Source organism: Cryptotermes secundus, unplaced genomic scaffold (assembly GCF_002891405.2).
Source record: "Cryptotermes secundus unplaced genomic scaffold, Csec_1.0 scaffold5, whole genome shotgun sequence".
In the NCBI taxonomy this organism is placed as follows: Eukaryota; Metazoa; Arthropoda; class Insecta; order Blattodea; family Kalotermitidae; genus Cryptotermes; species Cryptotermes secundus.
This window is the reverse complement of record NW_019724742.1, coordinates 32540-44012: the sequence shown is the minus strand read 5'-3', so window position 1 is coordinate 44012 and position 11473 is coordinate 32540. Positions and strand designations below refer to the sequence as shown.

General features: G+C 36.9%; 1 protein-coding gene across 1 annotated transcript in view; it reads right to left on the bottom strand.

Moving 5' to 3' along the window:
- The window catches only part of LOC111862664 (zinc finger protein 2-like), a 20376-nt gene that overhangs the window by 5772 nt on the left and 3131 nt on the right, over nucleotides 1-11473 (bottom strand). Inside the window, exons 2-4 of the mRNA XM_033750766.1 lie at nucleotides 9594-9805; nucleotides 2246-2383; nucleotides 1550-1632 (exon numbers count right to left, since the gene is read on the bottom strand). Coding sequence (XP_033606657.1) covers nucleotides 1550-1632; nucleotides 2246-2383; nucleotides 9594-9805 — 433 coding nt within the window. The remainder of the gene's footprint in view (nucleotides 1-1549; nucleotides 1633-2245; nucleotides 2384-9593; nucleotides 9806-11473) is intronic.

The following is an 11473-nucleotide window of genomic DNA, read 5'->3' as shown; positions in this document are numbered from 1 at the left end:
GATTTACGCTAAACTAGTTCATTGCATGCCTTGTCGTCTTCATATTAAAATAACTAAAATATATATTTATCATATATATTGATAAATGTTAAAAATATTAAAATTGTTCAGGATTTTTCATCCCTATGTCGTATCTCACTACGCGAGTCACACTTATCCTCTTCTGTTGGAGCACTCTTTCAGTATCGTGTGTGTATTGTGCTTTGTGTTGTGTCTTGCTCCTGTGACTGCGTGTGGCCCTGGACTATTATTTATAGGGCTGAGGTGGCCCTCTGTACAAGTTGAGTTTGACATGCCTGACCTAGAGTGTCGTAAAGTGACTTGTGAAGTGTGTAGAACAGTGACGGCATAAAACTTACTTGTAGTTATAAGTTGTAAGGGTTCAATAAATTCAATTACTGATCCAAACCCTGTCTATAGTAACTCTAAGTTTGTTACAAAACTAAAAAACATGCCTACAACAGCAATACCCATACCAAGAAAAACATGTCTGGAAATAACACAAGTAATACTGTACATGGAACACAACATTTTCTTAACACTTCGCGGACCAGCGATTTAACTATTTAAATCACACTGGGGACCGGCATTTTTAAATATACTACCCTAACTTGTGCACTGTTCACTTTGTGAAGTGGCATTACACGGAACTTGCAAATGTAGACATACTCCTTTTTTTGTGAACTGTGCAAACACGGCATTGCCTAGGATTCTTCCCCTTGGAATGTTCACTCTTCACAATTTTCATGAGGGTGTTCACTCTTCACAATTTTCATGAGGGTATTTTTCGGCATATCACTTGAGAGTTGCCCTGGGGGGTCCACATGAGGCCTTCATGGGGTGGGAGTTGAAGGGCCCGGTCGTATTAAGTCTTTGTGTGACCCTGGTTCTGCCGCCACAATCTGGACTGTAGCCCAGGCCTCTGCCACATTCATCAGAAATGCTTTGTATTTCAATTTTGAATCAAGGTTTAGATTTTTTGCTGTCCCTGCAATGTTACTACGCACAAGGTTATTACCCGCATTATCGTCAGAGCTACTGTCACTTTTACTGTCTGTGGCCACAATTCTTTGTTGTCGCCCTGTCACTGTCACTGTCTGAATGACAATCCATTACTACGCGTCTCACAAGGCAGGTCAGCTAGGTCATCGGAGGAGAATTTGTCCTTGATCCATTCTCCCCACTAGTCACTGGCTGATACACACAGCTTGAAGAAGGCAAAGCATTTTCCTTTACAGTCGGTTAAGTAAACAGCGAGGTCAAGTTACTGACTGTTAACTAAACATTCCAGAGTCTTATCATGCATCTGCAGGCGATTGCGTGCAATGTAGGTGGCGCCAAAGTGATGTATAGTGTGTTGCAACTTACGGTGTTCTAAAAACGTATTAATACGCGACCGGTCCGCCATGTTTAAAAGCAAAAAACATATTAATGCGTGCGCGGTCCGCAAAGTGTTAAGAATTTACATGGTTTCCCACTAAGAGAAACCACATGACTAATTCTGAAACAATACACAAGCAGCAGAAATGTGCTTCACCAATAGATTTACCTGTCAAGACATACTTGTAGTTCACCTGCTCTCTCCTTTTCTCTGAACTCATTCTTGACTGGGGAAACATCCCATGCCATCTCCTGCAACACAGAGCTAATTAGTATGTCAGTGATGATTCTTTATTATTGTACCTACACAGGACAGGGAACTGGACCAAAAAATAATTAAATAAATAAAATTATTAAATATTTTATATATACATATCTAACACCATTGTCTTACAGTTCCTTCACTCATTACATTTTGGCCATAAGCCGTACATAATTCGTGATGGTTTTCTGCAGCACTCAAGTTTTTAGCATGAAGAAAGCTGATAACAGCGTGAATTTCACAGCTGGTGGGATTATCAATCACAGGACACACCATAACTCACTCTGCAGAGACAAGAACAGACACTACATGACCAGTTATGTGAAGGTTTACAAGACACTGAGTCATGTGGTGCTACCCTGCATGTGTGAGCTCTCCCCAGCTCCTACATTAGTTAACTAAAATAAACAGAGGTTACTTTCTGATGACTTTTCACTCTGTTAGAACTGAGAACAGGACATTTATAACATCTACCAAGACTTCATCTGCACTAGCAATTAAATAAACAATCATAAATTGATTAGGTTTAGTTTAATTAAATGATGCTATGTTAGCTTAGGGAGTCAGCAATACTTAAAAGAATCCATTTAAAATAGAGCATACCTTTACTTCACTTGTCTCTGCTTCTGCTGCTACAGAATATTCACTTTTTATATTAATTTGTAAGAAATCATGCACTGAAGATGCAGCGTCTGCCTCTTCATCTGAAGCAGGTTCTACTTTGATTGCATCCATCTTGTGCTGTAATACATAATAATAATTCAATTCAATTTGTGTTTATTTATGTGCAAGCTTAACAGCACAGTGGCCAATTATGAAGTCAGCATGAGTACACAGAAATACACAAAAAATTAAGGAGCAAAATACAAAATATGACAGTCTATACAATAGCAATAAATTAGTAAAAATTCCAAGAAAAAATTAAGTTAGCTTTAACAGGCGAGAAAAATAAAATAAGTTCATTATGCCATTTGTGGTGAGAAACGATAATAATTCATTTCAATTTGTGTTTATTTATGTGCAAACTTAACAGCACAGAGGCCAATAACAAAGTTAGCATGAGTACACAGAAATACAGATATAACTAAAAGGCAAAATACAAATAAGACAGTCTATATAATGGCATTAAATTAATAATTCCAAGAAAAATTAAAGTTAGCATTAACAGGCAAGAAAATAAAATAAGTATATAAATAATAATACCATCACCACCAGCTATCACAATACATGGATCACAATTGATGAGAACATTCTCAATTAGAAATATAAGGAGAACAAAATAAGTTCTAATTCAGAAATACACAGAACACATGTTCATTCCACGCAAATAACAGCTATGATCTGCACAGATAATAATGTACTGGAAAGGTTTCAGAAAACATGCTATTTGAGGTATTATCCTGGCACAAGTCTGGAGGGACTAAGGGGAAATCACAACAAAATGTTCAGTTGCAATTTACTGATATCTGGGGTAAGATGCGCACCTGAGACCTCCTAAATATGAAGAAACAGCACTACTCTTTCAAATGTGTCATTTGGTTCATCACTTAATGCATTAACCTATCATGACTATAATCTGTATTAACAAATACAGATATTTTCATCTATATTTAAAAATATTATTACATTTAACAGATACAAAAATTAGTAACTGGTTATATTAGTTTTGGTTATCTTAACTTAGTTTACTTACACATAACTTAATGTATTTTAACTGAATTAAACTAACATAACCTATATAACCACATTAAAAAATCTGTATCTGTTGAATGTGATAATATTCTTAAATATAAATGAAAATATCCATAATGAATAGGAGCTGGGATAGCTCAGTTGGTACAGTGACTAGTCTATAGGCTGGACAGCCAAGAAGTCTCGGTTCGATTCCCAGCGGAAGCAAGGGATTTTTCTCTTCTCCAAAACATCCACCCTGGCTCCGGCACCCATCTGGTCCCTTATACAATGGGTACTGAGGATTGTTTCCTTGGTGGTAGAGAGGCAGGGGCATGAAGCTGACCACTCACCTGCATCTGGTGCTGAGGTTAAGAATGATAGAGCTACACCCCCACTCCCCCATACATCTTCATGATGTGGTGCTTAATTAATTAAGCTCAGGTTTAACTTCATGTTCATGTAAATAATGAATTTTGTGAAAAGTTCAGAGGTGTATGAAGTTATGTCGGATAAGTGATATATTTAATTTATGATGAAAAACAAAACAACAATCCAAAATCTGGCAGAGTACAGGCATGTCAAACTGAACAACCTAAGTTATTTACATTCTGTACACTGCTATGGTTTCTTGGAATTATTTTAAAAATATACATCTATACATCCACTCCTCCATATGTCTTCATGGAATATTGTTTAATTAGTTAAGCACAGGGACAACTTTACATTTTTATCTACACATTGTTCACACACAACTTCAAGGGGTCTATTTGTTCTGGTATTTTCCAGCATATATTATATTGGTAAAACTGTTCCTTCTGTTGTGATAAGGAAGGGTATATGTGAGAACAGTCCTGGTCTTTTATGCTGTATTTTCCTGGGCTCTAGGGAGAGATTTACTTGCCTGCTTATTGCATATCCACCTTACTTCATCTGTTAACCTGGTTGCCATGGCATTTGACAATCTTAATTTTGTCTTTAAAGACATTGGAGGCATGTTATATTAACTGCAGTTTTCTTCATTTTTGACATAGCTAATGGTACAAAGCTCATATACATTGCTTAGCTTTATATGTCCTCTCTCCTCTTTTACTTTTCACATAAGTCTGTGTGGTAGTTTGGTACCCTGTTATTATCACTTTCTTTTTAACTCTGTAGTCTAGTACAAAATGATTATTATTTGCTGGCACAGATACCATTTTTATCCCACTTTCTTATCCAGAGGAAAGAAAGTAAGTTCATGGGATCATCACGCAATCTGCATGAGAAAAATTTCTTTGACTTTTGGTTTGATGGTAGTAAGTAATAATAAACTGGATCCAGGCAAGTGAAATTTGGCTATCAACATATACACACATCACACACAAAATGCTGTATGGTTTCCTTATGACATCAGTCAACGCAACAGTTCCATATTAAACAAACTACTATATTAACATTCATTTATTGTATGAAGTATTGTTATCATCAGGTAAATCATTACATCAATATGTCACTAGTTATTGGATTGTTTACAGATATGGATCCAGATCAGTTATTTTTAAATTCTGTATTCAGTTTACATTATGATTATAATTGTTAAATTTTATATGATAAAAGATTTGAATTAACATTAAACTTTTAATTTGTAATTCTTCTGATATTGTTTTGAGGTGCAATAAACACAGTACACACAATAAACGAATGCTAATACAGTAGTATTGATTTGTTTATTATAGACCTGTTGCATGCATGCATACAATAAAGATACATGACATGCTGTTTGTAGGCTAAAGAGTACAGTCACAAAACGGTGCAAAACTTTAAGGTTATACGTGACAATTTTCCACAGGAGAGCATGTAATTAAACAATGTCCTTAAGAGAATTAAGCTTAATACAAATGATGAGAATTCAATTCAGTTTTTACTGATCGGTGTCCTAACTTAGTAGCTCAAGGGCTAATTACAAACTGAGCAGAAGAAACAAAATGTAAAAACAAGTGGAGTGAAGACAAAGAAGATGACAGCAGATCTGTAAGACTATAATACTATTCCACGGGAAAGGAGGCTTTGTGAAGTATGCTCAGAACTCAGTCTTAGACATTAATCAGACTGTTCAGTTGAACGCTATATCAATATATCACTGAATGTATAGATCTTATATTTACCTTTTGCTACCTATACAGAAGCTATGAAACTGTTATTATTGTCTGTATTTTGAGTATCACACTTTCACTAAAAGTATTCAGAACATAATCAAGCAACCAAGCACAGCACTAATTTTCAAGTGCGCCTATCACATACTTTTTATTATTAATTCTCATATATGTACGAGTGTTGCACAGACTTTAGTGCTGAAATATTTTTTGGAACCACACAAGAAATCAGAAGCAACAATCCTTTCGGCATGCAGTAAATCAACTCAATATGTAAGGGCTGTTTTACACACTGAATGACTGATATTTTTAATACATTTTGGAACATACATATAAAATATTATTTAAAATCAGAAGTGGCCACAATTTTGTCTTTTCCATAAACAAGAAAACAAAAGGGTTTGATAACCTAGATCTCTAGGTATATCAAGCAACGAATACTTACTACTCTCAAAACTCAAATTTTCAGCAAGCACATCTACTTAATTTAAGAAATAAATCATTACGCTCATCATTACATGCTCACACCAGCCTAATACATTAATCTGTCACTGCTACTTGGATGCGGGTGAAATTGGCAGGAGATACATGGATCGCTATTAAATCTTAAATTTCCCAACCGGGCAATCCAGGCAGGTCCAGACCAGCCCCGTGAAACTCCCATGTTATTAGTTACTATAGGAATCTGACGATGGTGTATAACACTCAGTTTCCGAAACGTCGTGTTTTTCTTAGTTATCTTAAAAACCAGGACGATGGATAAAATCCGAAAACCCAATATCTGTCCCCCATTTTATTGGTTTTCAATATGGCCACCATTACACCTCGGGGCAATGCTGCTGTCATCTATTTTCAGCTTACAAGAACTAAATTTAAATTGGCCTCCACGTCCGAGAGCACATTCGGTAAGAAGGTATGCTACCTTGCAGCTATTTTGAGTGCTACCCTCTTGCCCACCGCCCTTTCAATTCCTTTTTTCGCTTCTTGCAAAAAATACTTTCACAACCACATCTCTTGTATTTCAGTCTCTCTTTCCTTCTGGCGTTCCCACTAATATCCTATATGCATTCCTCGCCTCCCCCATTCGTGCTACATGCCCTGCCAACCTCATCCTCCTTGACTAGTGACAGTTTTGAACTGTGTTCAATATCACTAGTCGAGGAGGATGAGGTTGGCAGGGCATGTAGCACGAATGGGGGAGGCGAGGAATGCATATAGGATACTGGTGGGAACACCAGAAGGAAAGAAACTACTGGGAAGACCAAGGCGTAGGTGGATGGACAATATTAAATTGTATCTTAGAGAGATAGGATGAGATGGTATGGATTGGATTGATCTGGTTTAGGTTAGGGACCAGTGAAGGGCTCTTGTGAACACGGTAATGAACCTTGGGTTCCATAAAAAACTTCAAAATAAAGTAACCTAAATATAATACCAAAAAATATAATAGTTATAGTGTCATTATTCCGTCTTCTGGAATTAAGCAGCAGAAATTTCTCTACTAAAGGTTACATCATCACAGCTACACTTGGAAAACAGAATTCATCACATGAACGTGAGATGGGAATCAGAAGAGCAAAGACTTTGACGTATGCAGCCTAATTTTTAGAGCCCAATATCTTTATTATGCAAGGAATATCATAACATCATTTTTGCAGATACAAGGCACATTAAAACTATGGGTTGAATCCAAATATGTAACACTCAGACACATCTTACAACTATTTTATCCAAATACACAAGAAAAGAAAGATAATTTTTCCAAAGTTATGACACAGAGAAACATGTTCTATGTAAAATATTATAACACTTATTCTGAGTCATCAGAGTAAAATTTTCACTAAGAAATATTTTGTATTTCTAGACACATAAACATGACAAAAACGTACTTACAGATTCAGTGTATCTTTTAGCTCTAATGTGAGAACAGATTTGAGCAGTAAGTTTGGTCTCTTTGCTTCGGTTCAGAACTGAGAATTTTCTATATATCCATGATAAACTTCCAGCCTCAGTCAGCTCTCGTTTCTTGTTGTACTGTGCAACCATCTGATGAGCACTGGAAAACATTAATTCAGACAGGTGATGTTCTGTGACTTCCAGGTAGTCTTGTGGAAGAGTTCCCTACAAGAGGACCATTTCACAGATACAACGAAATTTCCTGGCTTCAGTACCTGGCAGGAACAGGGTCTTTCCTCTTCAGTCAGACTGCCCACTCTGCCTCTAAGGCATATACAGCTTTATTCATTCATTCATCATTCATCAGTAATCTGTCAAGACGACAGGTCCACAGTCTCTTCCAAAACAGTTCCTCCACTTGATGCGATCTAGAGCTTTCTCCTTCAAATGAAAATATCCCATCCAGCATCTTCTTCCTCATCTTCTGGTCACTTTTATCTGCCCCTCTATCTTTCCTTCAATAACTTCTTTTAGAAGGCAGTTACCGCATAAGATATGACCAATCCAATTAGCCTTCTGTTTTCTTATTTCATGTAGGATATTCCTCTGCTCACCGACTCTAAATAACACTTCTTAATTTCTCACATAATCGGTCCACCTGATCTTCTCAATCCTTCTCCAATACCACATTTTGAAGCTTTCCAGGTGTTTCTGATCTACTGCCCTAAGTGTCCAAGTTTCAGCCCCATACAGAGCTATGCTCCAAATGTAGCATTTCACTAGTTTCTTTCTCAAATATAAGTCCAATTTGCTAGTAAAAAGATTCTTCTTCTTGCTAAATGCAGCTTTTGCCATGGCAATCCTAGATTTAATTTCACAAGTACACCTTCCATCATCTGTTAACAAGCCACACAAATATTTAAAACATTTCACATTTTCCAGTTGTTTTTGGTCTATCTTTATTGTGACTGGGGATGGTTGTCTCAAAATTTTCATTACTTCTGTTTTTTCCACATTCATTTCCATGCCACAGCACTTTCCAATTTTGATTAGTCTATCAATCATACCCTGTTGCACAGTTTCTTCCTTAGCCATTAACACAAGGTCATCTGCATATTTCACAGTTTGAATAATTTGCCCTCCTAATTTTAAGGCTCCAAGTCCATCCAGAGCGTCTTTGGTAATGCATTTGCTGTGCAAGTTGAGCAAAATTGGTGATAAACAGCATCCTTGTCAAACTCCTCTTCCAATCTTCACGCTTCTTGTCTCCCCTCTGTCCAGTCGCACTCTAACTTTCGGATCCATGTACAATTTACTAATCAATTTTCTTTCATGTCAATCGATACCTGTTTCCTTTAGGGTCTGCATTAATTTGGTCCAATTTACATGGTCAAATGCCTTCTGCCAGTCTATAAAGCAAGCACACAGTTCTTCATTTATCTCCAAAGTTCGTTCTGCTATAATTCTCATCATCCCAATTGCATCCCTGGTTCCTTTTCCTCTTCTAAATCCAAACTGATCCTCTCCAAGTATATCCTCTGTTTTCCTTTCAATTCTTCTTTTATATCCAACAAAATTTATTTCAAAGCCAACTGTGACTTTAACAGTACATGAATGAACAAAGCATTTTTACGTCAAGACATCTGATCTGTTCACATAAGGAAAAAACCTACAGTATGACAATTCAGTCAAAATTAGTTGGTCCTTTTCAGTCATGCATGTAGCTCACATTCATATATCACAGCTGGTTTCATTAAAACTGAATAACCAAAGACAGACTTTCATCCGAAGTAAGAAGAAGAAAATGTTGAAAATCAATTATTTTGTATGGTTTTAGAATATATCTATATAAATCACATGCAATAGAAATCTGACCTCTACACACCAGCCAAAACAGTCCAAGAAGAAATATGATCAGTTCATTGATAAGGAAAGCATTAATACACATTTGCTACCATACAGGCTTGTCTCATGAAATGGTCTAGACTTGTATTTGGAAGGTGACCACTCTGAATCTGGCTGGTATACTAGCCACCCCAACTGAGGCTTTTTGTGATTTTCCTCATTCCCGCCAGGCAAATTCCTGGATAGTACCCTCGATTAGGCTATATTCCTTCCTTCCAAATCTTTTCCAGTTTATCATTCATCTATCATCCTATCATCTGACACTATACAATCTCAATACTGAGAGGATTATTAAAAATATAGAGCCATTAAAACATTTTGTCAATTAAGAAACGAAGACACACCACAGAACTGACTGGCACAGGGACTCCGATCAGGTTTGCCATTAGTGGTGCAACATCTGCCTGACTAACATCACCGCGAGACAAACGTCCCAGTCTCCAGGAAGCTGGACTGGAAGGTTCAGCGCTTGTAGTCAATCGGAGTCCTCTCACACCTGTACCCCAGGCAACCAAGGGTGTGTCTGTCTCATTCTTATCACCTGCTCCATGGGAACCTACAAACACACATAAAATTGCCAGCACCTCCTGGATAAATTCAAGGAATGTGTGAGATCGAAATTGCTGACAAACATTCGATCAGTTTACTTATCTGTTATTTACTTAAAGTTCAGGATGAACAGCACTACATTATATGATGATTCCTGAATAATGAAGAGACTAAATTAAAAATAAAAGGTTTTGAGGAGTTCGAATTAGTCTACAGGTAATAGTCCAGAACCTCCTGAACCACACAATGTTACATAATCTTGAAACTGACAGCATTGTTATAACTCCCCCCCCCATAAATCAGAAAGGACAGAACAAGGACATCGAGATGGGCACCGTATGTCAAATTTTATGGAAAGAGACCTAATGGATAACCCACAAAGAGACAGGTTAGCTAGATTTGAAAAATGGGAAGGGAGGAAAGAGCTGGCACAAGATCAAAAAGCAAAGGTGTTGGGAAAACAAAAAAGGTTGGAGACTTCTTGCCCATTGAAAGGGATAAGAAGGAAATGATACTTGATGATGAAGAAAATATCCAATTTAGTCATTTTTTTAGAATGTTGTATTTCAGCACATCTACCAATTTAGGATCTGCCATCCTTGGTGCATTTATGTTTTCCTTACATTTGAGGAGATTATAATCTCCTGGGGTGAGGAACGCATTATATGCTTTCTATACAAGGGATCATTGTAAGAATTCAGGAATGGATATCCATTCCTGAATTCTTACAATGATCCCTTGTATAGAAAGCATATAATGCGTTCCTCACCCCAGGAGATTATAATCTCCTCAAATGTAAGGAAAACATAAATGCACCAAGGATGGCAGATCCTAAATTGGAAGATGTGCTGAAATACAACATTCTAAAAAAATGACTAAATTGGATATTTTCTTCATCATCAAGTATCATTTCCTTCTTATCCCTTTCAATGGGCAAGAAGTCTCCAACCTTTTTTGTTTTCCCAACACCTTTGCTTTTTGATCTTGTGCCAGCTCTTTCCTCTCTTCCCATTTTTCAAATCTAGCTAACCTGTCTCTTTGTGGGTTATCCATTAGGTCTCTTTCCATAAAATTTTAGATACGGTGCCCANTGGTAAGCTTGAGCAGGCCGGAGTTTATTTAAATGCCCGCTGCTGGTGCGCGTTTAAATGCCCGTTGCTACTCTGTGTTTAAATGTCCGTTTCTGTTAGTGTGCCTAAACAATTTAAGCTTTGTTACAATTAATATTTTGCTGGACATTATCCATCATCTTGTCTATTCTAAAAAACAGTCTAATTTCTATTATTTCTAATTTCTATTATATCTTCAATATTTCTTAGCTCCCACAGATGATTTTGTTGTGCTTGTATACCACAAGGAGTATTGCTTCTCTCCCGGTATGATTTCATTCTAGATATTTTTCTCTGGTGCTAGCCTCAAATTATGATAGCTTCAATATCTCTTAGCTCTCACAGATGGATTAAGTTGTGCTTCTTTTATGAATCCCTTCGGAAATTGGCATAGTTGTCCGGAGATAGGGGCTAGCTCTGTCTATTGGACCCAACTGAGTAGGTTTTACCTGAAGACGGGGACAGATTCCAGTTCCCGAAACGTTGTGTTTTTTAATAGAAATTAGACTGTTTTTTAGAATAGACAAGATGATGGATAATGTCCAGCAAAATATTAATTGTAACAA